The 18,919-nt window shown below is 40.6% G+C and overlaps 1 protein-coding gene across 1 annotated transcript in view; it reads left to right on the top strand.

The window, feature by feature from the left end:
- Positions 1-18,708, top strand: part of Cog3 (component of oligomeric golgi complex 3) — a 51,159-nt gene extending 32,451 nt beyond the window's left edge. The window contains exons 17-23 of the mRNA XM_021635050.2: positions 1,104-1,224; positions 3,526-3,614; positions 3,723-3,857; positions 10,541-10,616; positions 14,653-14,780; positions 15,501-15,599; positions 16,963-18,708. Coding sequence (XP_021490725.1) covers positions 1,104-1,224; positions 3,526-3,614; positions 3,723-3,857; positions 10,541-10,616; positions 14,653-14,780; positions 15,501-15,599; positions 16,963-16,992 — 678 coding nt within the window. The 3' untranslated portion in view covers positions 16,993-18,708. The remainder of the gene's footprint in view (positions 1-1,103; positions 1,225-3,525; positions 3,615-3,722; positions 3,858-10,540; positions 10,617-14,652; positions 14,781-15,500; positions 15,600-16,962) is intronic.
- The last annotated feature ends 211 nt before the right edge of the window (positions 18,709-18,919 follow it).

Raw genomic sequence — 18,919 nt, 5'->3', positions numbered from 1 at the left:
TGTGGCTGAGATTGTGTAATTTTTTGCCTTTTAACTCAGGAGTTTTTTAGTTTTTTAAGGTAAATTGTCATTACATATATCAGTTGAACACCTAGTTTGTAGCATATTGTACTATTTTCTTGAGTTACAACAGCTTTAATAAAGTAAGTGAAGTCCGTGGCACAGTTTTGTTGTCAAAGTTGTCCTTTTACAACTAGAACAAGTATATGGGATGCTCAGCATTTCATGTTTATCTGCTGCTGTGCTCCACAAGGCCAGGTGAGCTTCCTTTATATGTGGTGTGTTGATAGTGACTGTGCATTAGAAATTGGTGGAAAGAGAGGCTGAGAGATTGTGAATAAAAGGTTACGAATCCTTTTATTCTGCTTATGAAGGATAACGTTATATTTTCCTAATTTAATATGCACACTTAATTAGAAACGTTTTCAAAATAAAATTCTGCCTTGAGCAACCTCCTTGCTTTATTAATAAACACACTTCTATCATGAAGACTGTAATTGCTATTCTGGAACTTGGTCAGAGCTTTGAGAGCTCCATCTTAGTCCCAAGGCCATTGCAGACAGTCCTGAGGTAGCAGGAGGGTCTGTGTAGGGACAGCCAGCCCTCTGTTTGATGGGGATCTAATCCTGGAGAGGGATGCCAGTCCATTTTATAGTTAGAGGCTCCTTTTGTACTTTGTATGTCTGACGTTCTGGATACCAAGACCATGTGAGCCATGCAGGGAAAGATGTCCTCCTAAGAGAAACTAGAAGGCTCTGAGTAAGCAAATTGAGACTCATCCTTTGAGCTTGTCTGTGCTGCTCAGTGTGGCTCGTATGTGACAGTATTTTCCACTTCAGTGCCAAGTTAGAAGTCTCTTCCCAGCCTTTTATGTGGTTTGTTCTCTTGGATTCCTTAAGTAGAGCAAGGGATAATGTTCAGAGTCAGAAGCAAGAATTTTCCAGAGAACTTTGACATGAGAAACCTAGAGAGTTCACTGTGCAGCAGAGTATTGGCACCTTGAGGCTGTAATTTGTGTAGATTTAATGTGGAATGATAGTTTATATGTTCCTATTCTGATTTAATTTGTAATAATGCCTTTTTTTTCTTGTCTTATAATTTAGACTCAGATTGATGGACAACTTTTCTTAATTAAGCATCTTTTGATTCTTCGAGAACAAATTGCTCCATTTCACACTGAATTCACCATTAAGGAAATTTCCCTGGACCTCAAGAAAACTAGAGGTACTTTGTTGTCCTGGCTGACACAGTTGGGTGTATTTGACTTGGTGTGTCAGCACAGGCTACAGGTTTATTTTATGTTCATCTGCAATTTCTCTGCATGCTTTGCTTGCTAAATATGTTACTTATTCATACTAAACTGAGCTGTCAGTATCCTAGCTACTTCTGATTTGTTGATTGTCTTTATTGGAGGAGCTATATCTGAACATATCCATGTATAATACAATTTAACTGTCCTGGGCCATAAGCAAGTATAAGATGAAAATCATTATAATAAATACCTGTAAGATAAATAGCTGTGCCAGCAAATTGGGGTTTGTCTATGCACCTGAGAGTCAGATTTTATTCTGGCCCTGTATAAACTTGAACTGAAGGGCTGTGAACTTCTGTAACCATCTTCCTCCTTCCTGTAGAAGGAGCGCAGTGACGTTGTCACGGTACCTTCATTGGTTACCAAGACCATGAAGAATGAAAAGGAATACAAAGACATGTCACTGTGCTTAAGATAGCATCAAGTTGGAGATGCTTACTTTAAGTAAGGTGATGTGAAATATGTAGAATTTTGATTCATCTTGGAAAAGATGATTTGTCATAGTTATTTGTTAATAAACATTAACAGATTTTTTTTTTTTAAGGGGGTATGGTGTTTTAAGACAGGGTTTCTCTGTATAGCCCTGGCTGCCCTGGAGCTCATGGAGTTCCACCTGCCTCTGCCTCCCGAGTGTTGGGATTAAAGGTGTGCACCACAAGTCTCAGCCAGAATGAACAGATTTGGAAGAGATCAAAAATATATGCCATTTGAACTCTTGATTGTAAATAGTTAAGGACACATTGTAAATATCACTTGTTTCTCTTACAGATTTTTGTGAGCTCTCTCTTTTTTTTTAAATGATTTCCAGAGATTTAATCTCATACTATAAGCATTCATTTGTGTAATGAATTAACTTCCCTCTTAATCTTGAAGCAACTGAATGGTGACTCAAATGATTTTCTGTGTTCTGTGATTCAGAAATGCCAAAAAAAGAATCCCAAAGGCAGAGGCTTTGAGCTTCCCCATCACTGTGCTTATCTGAAAGAGAGGACTTGATTCAACTCAGCTGAGCTCCATGCTGGTCTCCTGAGGAGTCATATTCAAGCAGTTGGCACTGTGTTTCTCCTAATGCTGTCATATGACCGGCACAGTAAATGCTTTTTGTTTTTATGTGGGTTATTTTTTTTAAACAATAGTTAGTTTCATTTTTAAATAGGATCCAGGTTTTCTGGGCTTTGCTTTTAAGAAATGCCAAGATTTTTAAAAGCATATTTGCACTGTGTCCCCTAGCTGCCTGATGGATTTCCTTCTTTTGCTGTGGGCTATGAGAATGGTGCTTTAACCATATGGAACTTCTAACCATGTAATGGCCTTTATTTGGGTGATAGGATTCAGCATAGTTGTTCACTTTAGTTCTTTCCTAATTTGTATGTTGCTGCCACTTGGTTCTGCTCTTAAGTCTGCTGAGATGTGAGAAAATGAAATAGACTAAGATTTGGGCAGGATTTCTTTCCTACCATATTATGAATATCATGTACCTACCATGTGGTTCTGTTCACTTCGGACAGTCCCTTCCGAGTACTGGATCTGATAGAGGTTCCTTTTCATTAAGACCCAGTTCAAGGCAGTACTTAGGACTGTGGCTTGTGCTTGCAGAACAGGGCTGGGAGCAGTGCATGCTTTGCTTTCTCTAGTTTGACAAAGCAAAAGCATAGTCTTTCAAAAACTGTCACTTGATAATACTTTCTAACTCACTTTTAAGCCTCTAACCTCTCACGACTAATAGTATATCTTATTGCATTTGAACATCAATGAGACCTCAGTACTCTCAGAGATTCTAGTTAGTCTGGAGGTTAAGGGGTAAATATGTCCTCTTGGTGTTTTCTTCTTGGCTGACACATTTGTTTATTCACTGCCATTCAAGTGGCTAAATTTCTGTGCCAGCCAAGATCATAAAGAAGCTGGGTAAGTATGTGTATTTTTAAAAATTCTACTTAACATCTAAAGGCAAAGTGGCGAAATTCTGTGTATTATCTCATTTATCTTTTTTTAAATAAATAGATCATCATAATTAAAGTAATTTTGTAGATGTAACTTTTGCAAATGATCGTGTAGGCATATCGTTATTACTGGCGCTCATCTCACTCAGCCCTTTGTGGCGAGGACATAGGGAAGGGGCTGCTTCCTGGCTGGGCAGCAGTAGCGAGCTAGTATTACACAGCTTTTCTGTTGAACCTGTACATGTTCACTGGATGAGGAATTTTGTTTCACAGATGCAGCATTTAAAATCCTGAACCCTATGACTGTTCCGAGATTTTTTAGGCTGAATAGCAACAATGCCTTGATAGAGTTCTTGTTGGAGGTGAGAAAGAATCTGTTTCATTGGTGGTGGGAGCTAAATGATATTCTTTACTTGTCTGCTAATTTCTAAGTACGTGCAAACAGAAGGAAATTGTTGTGTCTTTTTCAGGGGACTCCTGAGATCAGAGAACATTATCTCGACTCTAAGAAGGATGTAGACCAGCACCTGAAGTCAGCCTGTGAGCAGTTCATTCAGCAGCAGACTAGACTGTTTGTAGAGCAGCTGGAAGAGTTCATGACAAAGGTGCAGACTTTGTACAGTCCTGCTTTTCTTCCCTTGGGTTTTTTTGATTGTTTGTTTTGTTCTTTTTTTGTTTGTTTGTTTGTTTTTGACTTGTGAAAATACAGTGAAAGGAGAGTAAGTTACTGTGTTTTTCTAGGAAAGTTCCCTTATCACAAAAGCTGGTTTGCAGCTCTTTATGTAAGCCTAACAGCCTTTAGTTTTGAAGAACAGACACCGCAGAGCTGGTTGTAGCTGAGCCCTGCCTGCTGTGTTCTGTTATCTACATAGTAAGTCTGTGCTGGCTGGGACTCTCAGTCTGCTGAAACCTCTCCACTTCCTGTTTAGGCCTGTGTGGTAGCAGTCAGAGTTTCCCTTCCTTCCTTCCTCCCTTCCTTTCTTCCTTCCTCCCTCCCTCCCTTCCTTCTTCTCTCCCTTCTTCCCTCTTTCCTTCCCTCCCTTCTTCCTTCTTTCCCTCCTTCCCTTTTTCCCCCTTTCCCTCCCTCCCTCCCTCCCTCCCTCCCTCCCTCCCTCCCTCCCTCCCTCCCTCCTTCTCTTCCTCATGATCTCAAGTATCAGGCTGGCCTTGAACTTCTGATTTAGTTAAGGATGACCTTGAATTCTGCTTCTTCTGCCAGTATCTCCCAAGAGCTCAGTTGAGATTGCAGGCACATGCTACCACCCCTATTATACAACTCAGGGCCCCATGTATGCTAGGGAAAGCACTCTACCGAGTAACCAGCACCCATAGTTCTGTTTGTAGATTTGAATATGTGCTCTTTGAATGTAAGCCTCATTAACACTACGTCCTTGGCTGCTTCTGTGTTCAGACTCATTGAAAAAAATGTAAATATAGGTCGGCACAACAAGGCCTGTTTGTGCATAGAGGACATTTTCAGCATTCGGGAGACTTTGAGTCTGACTTCATAGATGTAAGTCCAGTCCTTTCACAAGCTCCACAGATCAGTTCCTTTCACGGCAGAACGTCCCCTTCATGAGCTGTAGATCAACCTTTGCTGTACACGTCTTTCCTGAGCTCCCTGTTGAGATGCTTCATTTTCTTGAACTCTTTACTGTATTCCTGGCACCCAGAGTTAGGGAAGTGCCTTTATTTCACAGATTGAGAAATGAAGGTTTGAATCACCACCTGTATGTGGGATAAACCTATCTGTATCTTGTTCACCTGGTTCCTTCTTGATTTTTAATCTGATAGTTTTTCCTGAAAAAATTATACTTATATATGCGTATATACACATATATTCACTCACATATATACACACATACAAGTGGTGTTTTATATACTGTGTAATAGAAATATATAATTGAACCAGAAGAATATATGCGTCACATTCGATACATTTTATATAAAATTATGTATAGTAATATATGTTCTTCTGGTTCATTTTCTGCCTGTCTTACCTATCTTTTCTGTTTATATGATAGAATACCCTCAAGAAAGCAAATTAGGGAGGAAGTTGAAGGTTACAGGCCATTATCGCAGGAAGTCATGGCACCAGGAGCATGAGGCAGCTGGCCACACTGTATGTGCAGTCAGGAGGCAGAGAGTGAGGAAGGCTTGTGCTCAGCTCGCACTTGCTGTTTTATACGGCCTCCCAGTGCAGGGACTGTATCCACTTCAGTCAGCCCCCACAGGCATGTCCAGAAGCCAGTCTCCCAGGTGACCCTAGATTCCATCAAGTTGACAAGTAAGAATAATCTTCGGAGTGCCCCTGGAAAGATAACCTTTTCTCAAAAAAATGTAGATGTCCCAAGAGAATACAGTATCGTGGTAAATGCTGAGTTAGATGTATATGTGAAAATATTTGGTTCAAATTATTTTCTTTGAGGCTCTAAGAACTGCAGTACTTTTTTCTTTTTCTGGAATATCACAGTATACATGTTGCTTGAAACTACTAAATAGGACTTTGAGTTGTAGTAGGTGTAGAAAAAGTACAACTTGGAGTTAATTAAGGTAGGCCTAGACTCTTGTCTGCACATCCCGACTGAAATCACCAGCAACTCCGTGCATTCTAGTCTCCTTTTTGAATGTCTTGTTGAGAGCTACAGTGTCCATCTGCCCTAGTAGAGGCTGTTGAGAGGACTACTTATGTATGAGGATTTTGTGATGCTCTTTAGAATAGCTATAGTAAAAGAAGACAGAATGACTAAAGATTTTGCTTTAGCAATGTGTAAACCAGGGCATTTTGAAGGAAGCATATTTCAGGTTATGGCTGAGCTATAGTATTCTCATCTGGTGGAGCGTGCCTGTGCTAAAAACTCACTTACATGTCAAAGCTTTTCATTTTTTTTGTTTGTTTGATAAACAAGTTTATTTTTATCAATTCCTCTAAAGTGTTGTTAGTGATCTTGGTAGCTATAAATTAAGATTTTTTTTGATGTAATACATATAGTAGAATTTGACCTTATACATTTAATTCTTTCATTCAAGGAATTGTAACCTGATAGGGAAATCAAGATAGAAACTCCATCAACATTAAAGTGTTTAGAGCAGGGAGGTAGGGAGAGCATGGTTCTATACTGGTCTGTGGGTTCTGAAAGATGGCCCAGTTGATTAAAGCTCCTTTCCCCTTTCTGTCTTTGGCCTTCCTTGTTAGGAGAGCTTACCTCTGTAGATCTAGGAGAATGTTTGAAGAAATGATCCTTGGTTTGACTTAGAGAGAAGTAAATTATGCAGATAGTAAACGGTGAATATAGAAGTCTTTGTGTTTCTTAAACAAACAGCTTGTCCAGGCATGGTGGCACACATTGAGGGAAGATATGGGGGTTTGAATGAGAATGCCACCCACTCATAAGCTCATATATTTGAATGTTTAGTCACCAGGGAGTGGCACTGTTTGAAAGGATTAGAAGGGTTAGGAATTGTGGCCTTGATGGGTAGGTGTGGCCTTGCTAAAGAAAGTGTGTCACTGGAGTTGGGCTTTCAGATTTCAAAAGCCCACAGCGGGCCCAGTGTCTTGCTCTTCCTGGCTGTTGCCTGTGGATCAGGATGTAGCTCTCAGCTACTCCTCCAGTGTCTTGCTCTTCCTGGCTGTTGCCTGTGGATCAGGATGTAGCTCTCAGCTACTCCTCCAGCATTATGTCTGCCTACCACCCTGCTCTTCACTCTGATGACAATGGACTAGCCCTCTGAAATGTAAGCCACGTCCAATTAAAGGCTTTCTTTTATAAGAGTTGCCTTGGTCACGGTGGTTCTTCACAGCAATAGGAAAATGACTGAAGCTGAGGAAGACTATGACTTCATTGCCAAGTTATGTTGTTAGGGAATCAGTGAGTTCCTAGAACAATCAGTGGAATAATAGGTAGTGGTTATTGTTAAAATAAAACTTTGAGGGCGAGAAAAGGTTCAAAGTGTAGGTACTAGAAAAAATATTAACATTGTATTCACATTTCTCCCCCTGTGACAGGGTCTCTGTCTAGCTTTGGCTATCCCAGAACGTACTCTATAGCCCAGGCTGGTCTCAACTCGTTGTGTCCCCCTCTTCCCCTTCTTACTTATTTTTTTGGTTTTTTGAGACAGGTTTCTCAGTGTAGCCCTGGCTGTCCTCAAACACTCTGTAGACCATGCTGGCCTTGAACTCACAGAAATCCACCTGCCTCTGTCTACTAAGCACCGTGACTAAAGGTGTGTGTTATCACACCCAGCTTATTGTGTTTCCATTTTTATAAGTGAATACTTATAAAAAAGAGTATAGTCATACTGGAAAATATTAGCGTAATGTTTGCTAAAGGTAAATTTATTTTTCTATTAGTATTGTCTAATTTATGATAATATATGTAATTTATTTGAATTAATTTATTTATGTACAGTGAGACAAGGTCTCACTGTGTAACCATGGCTAATCTAGGACTCACTATGTAGACCACACTGGCCTGGAATTCACAGAGCTATGCCTACCTCTGTCTCCTGAGTACTGGGATTAATCTCTGTGAGTTCGAGGTTAGCCTGGTCTACAAAGCATGTCTAAGACAGCCAGAGCTATTACACAGAGAAACTCTTATCTCAGAAAACAAAAACAAAAAAACAAAACAAAAAAAGTTAAATGTGCCACCACATTCAGCCATATATATATATATATTTTTTTTTTTTTTTTTGAAAGCTGCTTCTCAACAATAAAAATGAAGACATGAAAGAAGTTTAGTGTGAGGAGGTAGATGTGAGGTCTCCAGTGATTAGTGTGTGCTCAAAGGTCTAGATTGGACAGAAATAAGATAGAAATAGAGAGAAGGGGAAAGAGACCTCGGTTAATGTGGCTGTGCCTAGCCTTTGTCTAGATACTTTGCCCTTAAGGAAAGTCTAGAGTTGTTGTTTCAGTTTTTCTAATGGCTTGGACCTTTGCCCCATGTCTATTCATTAAAAAGTAGTTTATGCTTATTCCCGTCAAGTTTCCTATCTAAACAGCTAAGTTGACATATTTATTTCTTATGCTGCTGTAGCAGAATAAAGACTGCAAAAGTGGCTTCCAAGTCTGTGTCTTTAGCATATGTTGGCCAAAGTGTGCCTTGTTTTTAATTTTAATTTTATATTAATTACAGTTTATTCATTTTGTATCCCAGCTGTAGCCCTCTCCCTCATTCCCTCCCAGTTCCACCCTTCCTCCCTCATCTCCTCCCATGTCCCTCTCCAAGTCCACTGATAGGGGAGGGCCTCCTCTCCTTCCATCTGACCCTATCAGGACTGGCTGCATTGTTTTCCCCTGTGGCCTGGTAAGGCTGCTTCCCCCTCGGGGGGAGGTGATCAAAGAGCCAGCCACTGAGTTCATGTCAGAGACAATTCCTGTTCCCATTACTAGGGAGCCCACTTGGATCCTGAGCTGCCAAGGGCTACATCTATGCAGGGTTTCTAGGTTATCTCCATGTATGGTCCTTGGTTGGAGTATCAGTCTCACAAAAGACTGCTGGGCCCAGATTTTTTGGTTCTGTTGCTCTCCTTGTGGAGCTCCTGGGCCCTCCAGGTCTTTCTATCTTCCCCTTCTTTCATAAGACTCCCTGCACTCTGCCCAAAGTTTGGCTGTGAGCCTCAGCATCTATTTTGATACTCTGCTAGGTAGAGTCTTTCAGAGACCCTCTGTGGTAGGTTCCTGTTCTGTTCCCTGTTTTCTCCCTCTTCTGATGTCCGTCCCGTTTGTCTTTCTGAGTGAGGATTGATCATCTTAGCCAGTGTCTTCCTTCTTCCTTAGCATCTTTAGGTGTATATACCCTGTGTGTTTTCTGCTTCTGAGATACCTCACTCAGGATGATCTTTTCTAGTTGCCACCATTTGCCTGCAAATTTCATGATTTCCTTGTTTTTAATTGCTGAGTAGTAGTCCATTGTGTAAATGTACCACAATTTCTGTATCCATTCCTCAGTTGCGGGACATCTGGGTTGTTTCCAGATTCTGGCTATTATGAATAAAGCTGCTACGAACATGGTTAAGCAAATGTCCTTGTTGTGTACTTGAGCACATTTTGGATATATGCCTAGGAGGAAAGGATCTTCACCAACCCTATATCTGACAGAGGGCTAATATCCAGAATATATAAAGAACTAAAGAAGTTAAAAAGCAACAAATCAAGTAATCCAATTAAAAAATGGGGTACAGAGCTAAACAGAGAATTCTCAATAGAGGAATATCGAATGGCAGAGAAACACTTAAAGAAATGCTCAGCGTCCTTAGTCATGAGGGAAATGCATATCAAAATGACCCTGAGGTTTCACCTTACACCCATCAGAATGGCTAAGATCAAAAACTCAAGTGACAGCACATACAGGAGAGGGTATGGAGAAAGAGGAGCCCTCCTCCATTGCTGGTGGGAATGTAAACTTGTACAACCACTCTGGAAATCAATCTGGCACCTTCTCAGACAATTAGGAATAGCGGTACCTCAAGATCCAGCTATACCACTCCTAGGCATAGATCCAAGTGTGCCTTGTAATGCTACTTGAAAATCCTTTTGTTGTTGTTTGTTGAGGTAGGATCTGGCTGTGTAGCCCAGGCTGGCCTGAAACTCTTGTACTTTATTGCTTTGCTTCCTAGATGCTGACTCTATAGGAGCTTCTATCATGCCCAACTGTATTTCTCTCTCTCTCTCTTTTTCTCTCTGTGTGTATCTATGTGGCTACCAGTGTGCCTGTGTTTGTGTAAATGTATGCCATTTGTGTGCATTCCTGTGGGATCCAGAAGAGGGCATCCTGTCTCTGGGAACTGGAGTGACAGTGTCACAGTCTAAGCTTCTCTCTCTAGCCTGGCTACTGTTTGGTTTGATGACTTTTTTTATGCCTGTGATGTGATAAAAAGGAAAGGAAAAATTGTTATGTGAGGAGCCTGTTGTGCAAATGTGTGTGACACTTTTTCAATGATAATAATTTAGTATTAACTCAGTCTTTTTGGCAACAACAGTTTTTTTTGTTTTTGTTTTTGTTTTGTTTTTTGGTGAAATTTCTTCAGAAAGGTCTCAGTAAGAATGCCTGATAAGGTATGGCTGTTTTGTTTTTGTTTTTCTCCCAGAATAACACATGCCTTGAACTCACAAAAAGAAGTTTTGTTAAAAAAAAAGTCTGGCTGTGTAAGCATGTGTTTCTAGAATTGTGCGTGGTTCCCAGTATGCCTTATTTAATGGGTTTACATGGTGCCGTGTATCTTGAGAGCAACCCCTGATTATTTGCTGTTGGTGAAATGAAACCTCTGCTTTTGTCTCCTCTACTAGGTGTCAGCATTAAAAACCATGGCCAGTCAGGGAGGCCCCAAGTACACCCTCTCACAGCAGCCTTGGGCTCAACCAGGTATCGGGATTTTACTCTCCGCAAGTTTTTTTTAGGATGGTATCTGTCTGCGTCTGTGTAGGTCTGTGACACCTGGGCCTTAGTGTTCTGCTTGATTTGAGTTAAAGCTTTTAGATATGGGTTAAAGCAAGAGTCAGCTTGGGTCTGACAGGTTCTAGTAGGCCAGCACTACTTGCCTCTGACAAGCATTCATTCTAAAGAGGGAACTTTTGAAAGTTGATTCAATTAAAAATAAAGCATGGTTTACATTTAACTGCTTGGAGCCTGCTGATTTCTGTGCACCTGCTGTTCCTTGGCTTCAGGCTTTAATGGGAACATTGCTGCAAAGATGAGGTGGTGGAAGGAATGCACTTATTTTCCGCATACGAGGAAATGTTGGGCCACTATTTTCTTCCATATTTTTCTCCAAGTTACATTTTCTGTTGACAATTTAGAGTGCTTGAAAAAAAAAGTGTCAAAATGAAGGCATCAGTTGGATTTGGCAGGCAGTTCTACTGCCTCATTTGTGCATTCACTTGAGATATTTCCGTTACTCTCTTCCATAAATGAGAATTTTTTTTTTATGCTAAAGGCTTCTTCTTCTTCTTCTTTTTTTTTTTTTTTTTTTCTTTTTGGCAGGTGGAAGGGGTCTTCAGTGTTAAGTATTAGATATTTAGAATCACACCCCTTTGGGTTATTTTTGGCACATTTTTTTAATGGAATTTTCAGTAACCATTAACCAGAATAAATTTTGTTACATTGATATTTTTGGCTATCCCGTGACCCATATTTTGAAACTGAGACATGGTGAAGGAACAGGGTCTTAGTCAGGGAGAAGCTATTTCTGAGTTGTAGGCCTACTTCTTGCTCTTAGTGAGGGATCCAAAGAGTGCCTCTGTCTATCTTCTTGTCCCTGAGGATTGGTAGCTATAGCTCCCTAACCTGGACAGCCTTTTAATACCATTGGTTTCCATGGTGAAAGAAAGCCATGTCGTTAGGTATGTATTTCCTTTGAATTAAGAGGATGATACATTCTTATGTAGGTCATTTTTTTCTTTTTTTCTTTTTTTAACTTTTATTAATTATACTTTATTCACTTTGTATCCCCCCATAAGTCCTTCCCTCCTCCCCTCCAAATCCCACCTTCCCTCTCCCTTCTTCAGACATGCTCCTCCCCAAGTTCACTGATAGGTCATTTTTAATGTCCATACAGCATGTTTATGCACAATTTGGGGAAGAAGTTATAATGTGGTTATGTTTGAGAGAAGGACTAGTTTGCAGATGGAAAAATCAGTACTTTCCATTTTACAGTTTTTAATACCATCTAAAATTTTTAATCGATGCTGTTCTATCTCCAGAATTTTCAGTCATAAATGCCTTGGGTTAAATTGAAGTTGAACCAAGAAGTAGCTAGCACTGTCTCTTAGGAAGAGATGAGTATAGACAGTTGTTTTTAGAAGGAGAGTTTGTTTCAGAGGTTCCTCTGTGTACATTGAGGATGTGTACACTGACTGTAGTGGAGACAGTGAATCTTTTACTCTCTCCATTACTTCAACCATTTGTCTTGTGTTCGAGATTGATGTCTGCAACGTCTATTTAAAACAAAGCACACTTGATAGAGTAGCATGTTGTCCAGTGCTGGCATTCTGACTGTAGGCTGCCGTGGTGCTGACTCTGGTCCTCACAGTGGACAGTGCAGTCCTTGGCTAGCATGGCTTTTGAGGGTGTCCTCGTGATCTTGAGTTATTTGAGCCTTTGGCTTAAGGCTTTAGTCTGTTCCAGCGCTTACTTAGAAGAAGGAGCTGCTGTGTATTCTGAATGTTTTTGTAAATGGAACTCTGAGGTACGGAACATCTTTCTTAAAATAGATAACACTGGGAAACAGGCAGGGCATGTTAGTACAGCTAAGCCCACTTGATGCATAGCTCACTGTTCTTTCCTTTCTAGAAAGATCCTTTTTTTCTTTTTCTTTCTTTCTTTTTTTTTTTTTTTTTTTTAAGTAGGGACTGTGACTTTTCTCAAGGGTACCCTACCAGTTCTGTGTTGGGATATTGTGTACTTCAGTCTACTTAAATTTCCATTAGTAAAGCAGTAAGTAAAAGGTTGGATTGGAGTATGGCTTTCTGTTTAGTCATTTAACCTATTTGTTTTATCTATGAGGGATCCTTCATTATCTTGTAAATATATCTTCTGCTCCTTTGGCCACCTTGGAAGTGTGGAGTTGGTTTTTCATGGTCTGTAATGAATAAAGCCCTCACTTGAATGTCAGAGATTTATGGGCCTCTTGAGGTGGATCAAGAACAACAGTGCCCTCTGCTCTCAGCTCTGGTTCTGGGGAGATTATGTCATGATAATCATGCTCCAGGAGAATGAGTTACAAATTAAGATGTCAGTGTGTTAACTTAAGCTAACATTTTTTAGGTGTTGTGGGCACTCTGAGCTGTGTGCCCTCAATCTGTGGTTCCTGAGAGTCCCCAAGTCTGATTTACTGATTTCTGAAGCACTTTAGTGACAGTGGAACCATAACCCAGGGGGAGTGCCTGGAAAGAGCCTTCATTTATTTAACGAAAAATGAGCAATCCCTGAGACCATTGGTACTTTCCTACCATGTTTTTGCCCAGATTTTCCTGTTAAACTTTTTTACACAGTGTAAATTGACCTGTGCAAAGGTAGAAAACAAAAAATTACTATTCTGCATCTGCGAACTAGTTCTCTTGGAGATAACCACAATTATAGACTCTTCCCCAGCTTGTTTATATAAACACTAGCACACATGAGTTCAGTTAACTAGGTGAGCACCTACCATCCCTGTTATCATTATCATCACTTCCTGTGTGTCTGCAGCCCTGTGATACCAGTGTGCCCAACCGTTCATTCTGTTCAGTGGGCACACGGAACACTTCACCACACCGTGATTCTTTCACTTATTTTATTAATGAACATATTTTATGTTTCACTTTGGTTTTTCAAACACTTTTTAGTAAATGACTTATATACGTATGTCTTAGTATTTTGTGAATGCCTAAATGGCAGAATCTTCAGTAGTTAGGTTTATTTTCAGTTTTGCAGGATATTGTGTAACATGCCCCCAGGTTGAACCATTTTATCCTCCCATGAACAGCTGATGAAGATATCCCGTCCCTTAATATCTGTTGATCTTCATTTCATTTGTTTGTTTTTGAGATGGGGTCTGTGTGTTACCCAGGCTGGTTTCGAACTCTTGATCTTCCTTCCTCAACCTCTAGAACGCTAGGATTGCAAGTGTGCACCATCATTCCTGGCTTGTAGTTTTTTGTTTTGTTTTTTTTTCTTTAAATTTTTTTTTTATCTTAACCAAAGGATGTAGAAGGTTGTTTACCTATTTCTTTATACCTTGTCAAAGATGGAAATTTGAATCCTTTTGCCAGTATTTCACAACTTTGAGTGAGGCTGAGCCGTTCAGAAATTAGGAATCTCTTCCTTTGTGGCTGTCTTGGTAATCCCCCTTGAACACTGCACTCAGGTGACTGACTATGCTTACTCCTGCACAGCCCTTTCAGGTGCTGCACTTGGGCTGCATCGTACCTTACTTACAGACATCTGGAATATATTTCCTGTCTGGTAAGGAAGTATAAGAATGTAATAGATGGGTGCACAGTTCTGCTTCAGCATGCATAAATATCTGAGTGATCCAAACACACCAGCCAGACACCTGCCTGGGCATTATTCTGCACACAGAGAGCCAGAATATCCATTAATTGCCTCCTACTGTTCTCTAAAACAACCTGAAAGTATTTTTAAACCTCCTTTTTAGTACATCCTGAATCATGCTGGGGGAGTTTTGGCTGCATTAGCCCTTGGGCTTAGAGTTTGTATGTAATATATACTTAGTGAATGTTTAGAGAGCTTGTGATCAAACTTGATAAATAACAAGACAGGGCGAGATAGGGAAGAGATTCTTTTGGGGGAAATAAAGAGGTGTTTTTTTTTTTTCTTCCCTATTTTTTAGTATTCCCCTCTGAATTAAAATGGAATTTTTTTTTTCTTTGTGACACTAATAAGGGTAATTTCTTTGCAGCAAAGGTCAATGACCTGGTGGCCACTGCGTACAAGACAATAAAAACGAAGCTGCCGCTGACATTGAGAAGCATGTCCCTGTACTTGTCCAATAAGGACACGGAGTTTATCTTGTTTAAGCCTGTTAGGGTAAGTGGATACAAGTTTGCTGCCTGCAGACTTAAAGGGCGCTCTTCTCACGGTCACCGTCTCTTCCTGTAGACAGGTCAGAGTGTTAGTGATGCTAGTGACCTCCGTGCTCTTAGAGGCGTTGGAGCCTGTATCTGTTGGCTTATACTTTATTCCTTGCTCACTTGTCTTAATATTGTTGTTCATTTTGAAAGTAGAAATTAATAAGCAAAAAAATAGGTCTACACATTGCACTGTGGCCCAACACTTGGGAGAGCAACATTTCAGAATTTATGCCCCATTTTACTAGTGAGTAGAGGAAATAAATAGCTGACAAAAGCCACCAAGGGATTATGTGTCAGAGCAGATTTAAGATTCATCACTTCCAGTTAGTGTTGAGTTCACGCCTTTATCCAAGGCACTTGTCAGTTTTTTTTGTTTTTTAAGTGTATTTTATGTGTCTTGAAACTTTATTATTTTTTGTGTAAGAAATTGCTGAAGGCTTATTATTCTCCGGGGGGATAAGATATGTGAGAGTTTAATGTTTCTAGGAATTATGTGATAAGTCTTCATCAGGTTGTCCTAGCATGTAAAATATTAAAGTACAAATTACGTGTCTTTGGTAATCTCATAAAAATGTATTTCCTCTACTCATTTTGGCAAGAACCATGATGATTTAGCACTCTTAGCGTTTCTTGTTTATATCCCCGGGTTGTCTCATGATCTCTGCTCCTTTTTAAGAATAACATTCAGCAAGTCTTCCAGAAGTTCCATGCTCTGCTGAAGGAAGAGTTCAGCCCTGAAGACATCCAGATCATTGCTTGTCCATCCATGGAGCAGGTACCCACAGACCAAAGGCCTTGTTTATTTTACTTGAGCAAATATGTTTGAGCAAACATGTTTCTTGTTTTAATTTCAAAACTTTTACATTGTTTTATTTTTATGAATAAGATTTCAAACTTTGGAGTCTTTAACTCTGGGGAAATGGTTTTATAGTTTCACCTGCTTGTTTAATCCATTTTGATAATGAATGAGCTGTTTCTAAAAGACTCGGTGCATCAGCTTGCTGAATCATCCTCCTCAAAACACAGGCCAACATACAAATGCCTGAAGTGGGAGTTATTTTAGGAATTAGAATCAATGCTTGACCTGTCTATGTATTTTTTATTCTTTCTAAATTTAAAAAGCTAAATTAGGGAGCCCAGTTTGTATCAGCATGTTCAATTTAGTCAGAGATTTTTTACATTTTATTTTTTAATTAGTCTAACTAACTAACTAACTAACTAACTAACTAAGTAACCAACCCTGTATCCCAACTGCAGTTTCCCCTCCCTCTTCTCCTCCCAGTCCTTCCCCCAGTCAGGAAATTTTTATTAGATACCTGTTATGTCTTAGGAATAGCCTGAAGCTTTGGAGAATAGCTTATTTCCTGCCTGTAGGACGAGAGAATCTTGGAAGTGGGTCAGTTGTTGAGCCTCAGTGAAGTGGGAGTGGAGCCTGGGAGGAGAGGACATGAGATCATGGTGTAGCTCATGTTAGGAGGAGCACTGTATCAGGGAGGAGAAGGCTGGAGGGAGAATTGCACTCTTCTGTAGTGAGATGTAGTTCATGCACCACAAAATTCTTCTGTTAAAGTGTATATGAATTCAATCTCTTGCACCACATAAACTGCAGCACTGCATAGTGCAGGCTTGTAACCTGAGCGCCTGGGAGCAGGAGGATCAGAAAGGCAAGTCACCTTTTGCTAGGTGTGAGTTCGAGTCTAGCCTAAACTCTATGAGACTCTTTTTTTTTTAAAACAAACAAACAAAATGCTATTTAAACAAACAAAAAAAAATGCCATTTAAGTTTCAGCACTAAGGAAGCTGAGGTAGGAGGATATTGGACTGTGCTGTACCTTAAACAAATAAAACAAATAAAAGCATCATTTAAAGAGCTCAGCTTACAGTGGTGCTTACAGTGGGTAGGGAAAGGTGGTATGGACTGTGTGGACTGTGTGCCGTCTTGCATTTGTGTCTTGCTTTGCTGTCACCATCATTGTACGCAAGTGACTTGAGACTTGGATTTGGCAGCAGAGTGCAGCTCCCTGCCGGCCCTGGTGACTATAAAAATCTCAGGCTTTTTCTTTTCTCAAGCTTCTGGGATTAGAGACTTATTGAAAGTCCATAGTGTAACTAACACAGGCCTCCCTGTTGCTTTTCAGCTGAACCTCCTGTTGTCAGTTTCTAAATAGTCCCATTGGACCATGAGGGTCAATGGTCTGTCCCATGGGAGAAGCCTGAGGAGTCCTGCAGCGTGCAGGAAGCCTAAGACCCACCCTCATGCGGGACAGCTCCTGGGGAACACGGCTGTGCCGCTCAGTGCCGGCTGCAGAAGGACACCTGAGTGAAGCAGCAGAAGATCAGAATGCCAAAGATTAACAGCAGGGGCAGCTGCCTCATTGAAATGGTCTCCAGAAATGGAGAGGCAGAAGATTGATGGCCATGGGTTCACTGTAAACGTTCCTTCACACAGATTGTGCAATAAAAATAGGTTACAATAAATAGTGCAAAGGACTTCATAGGAAAGCTGCTGCGTCACGATTGCTCCAGTGGACACTGCAAGGCATTTATCCACCGGGCACTCCACAGAGACTGTTACTTGGAGAAATCTTACTTCTGTATCCCCATGAGTGCTTCTCCCTGCCGTTTTGAGTTTGAGTTGGGAGTAGATTGGTTGCTTCCAAGAAGGCATCTTACTTTTCCTGGACACAGGCAGTCATCTTCCTATGGACTGATTTGAGGCAGTTGCAAGAAGCCATAGCCTCACGTAAGGCCCTCTCCTTGAACTGCGTCCTCCTCACTAAGTAGGCGTGTCTTGATAATGCAGATCTTCACAGCATAGACACCAGTGTGTGAGTAGGAATTACTGGTGAAGGCGTCTTCAGTCTGGCACACCCTGGCAAGGAGGAGGTGTGTGGGGAGTAGGTCTCACAGATGGAGCTTAGTGGCTGGCCTTCTGACCTTGGCTGCAGCCGCTCTTTATACAGTGAGTACTCTTCAATTGCCTATGCTGTATTAGACACCAGCCTTCTGGGATCCCCAGACCTGCCACAGCCGAACACCTGCGTGTGGCAAACACTGCCTATACCTTAAACACGACACCAGTCAAGGACGAAAGGAATACAAGCATCCGTGAGTTGTTCTACAAATTCCTCCCTGAATTTGCGGTTGGACTGTCTTTAACCCTAGTGTTAGAGCATATGTAGCCTGCTTCTTTGTTCATTACTCAACCCTAGTCTGGAGGGTGGGGCAGTGCTGAGGGCTCTGAGATAGGCCAGGCAGCCTCATGGTGCGGGCGGAGTGACAGGAACAGCCTCGCAGTGTGCACGTGGGTGGCCTCTCCCGATGCAACAGGCCACTTGTTTTCCAGCCCAGTTTAAACTGGTGGTGGACATTGCTTGGTAGAGCATATTACTCTATATTTGGGAAACTGGAGGGTGAGAGGGTCCATATTTTTTTCTTTACTATGAAATGAATGAGTTAGGAAGATTGTACTTACTATTTTAAATACTTGTCTAATGTGATAAACCGTAATATCCAGCTCTGTATTATATGTAATTTGGTGTTCAAATAGCCTTTCCAAAGAAATGAGGGTGTAATCGCTGTACAGCACTATCACCCAGTGTCTAGGGAGCAGAGCAGGGCGTTCTTCAGGAGGCTCTTGTTCTTGTGTTTTGACTTTTTGTTTTTGAAAACACTCACACATCTTACCAAGTGCTGGGAAGGTGGTACTGATCCAGTTTGTTTGCTGAATGAATATTTGTTTAAATCTGTACAGTTTCAAGTGTTTACTTATACAGAGTGTACATACTTTGAAATAATTAATTTAAAATGCTTTATATTATTTAGCTAGAAATTGCTGTTTTTAATAAATAAGTTTTTTAAAAAATAAAGATCTTTGCTTCCTATTTTGTTGTCATGTGTTTGTTATGTGTGTGGATTCTTTAAAAATACTTTAATTGAAAACCTTATTGGGACAAGTTGTAGAGAAGTTGAGTATTTATGAGAACTAGTAGCCACGTTTCCTTCATCCAGAGCTGCCCAGGGAGACATCTTACAAGTGGCGTTATTACATTAATACACCCTGCTAATCTTAGAGCTTTCCCTGGCTTTACTGTG

The sequence above is a fragment of the Meriones unguiculatus genome, chromosome 9, assembly GCF_030254825.1.
Source record: "Meriones unguiculatus strain TT.TT164.6M chromosome 9, Bangor_MerUng_6.1, whole genome shotgun sequence".
Taxonomy (NCBI): domain Eukaryota; kingdom Metazoa; phylum Chordata; class Mammalia; order Rodentia; family Muridae; genus Meriones; species Meriones unguiculatus.
Note: the sequence above shows the minus strand (reverse complement) of the source record. Positions and strands in the feature narration are given on the sequence as shown.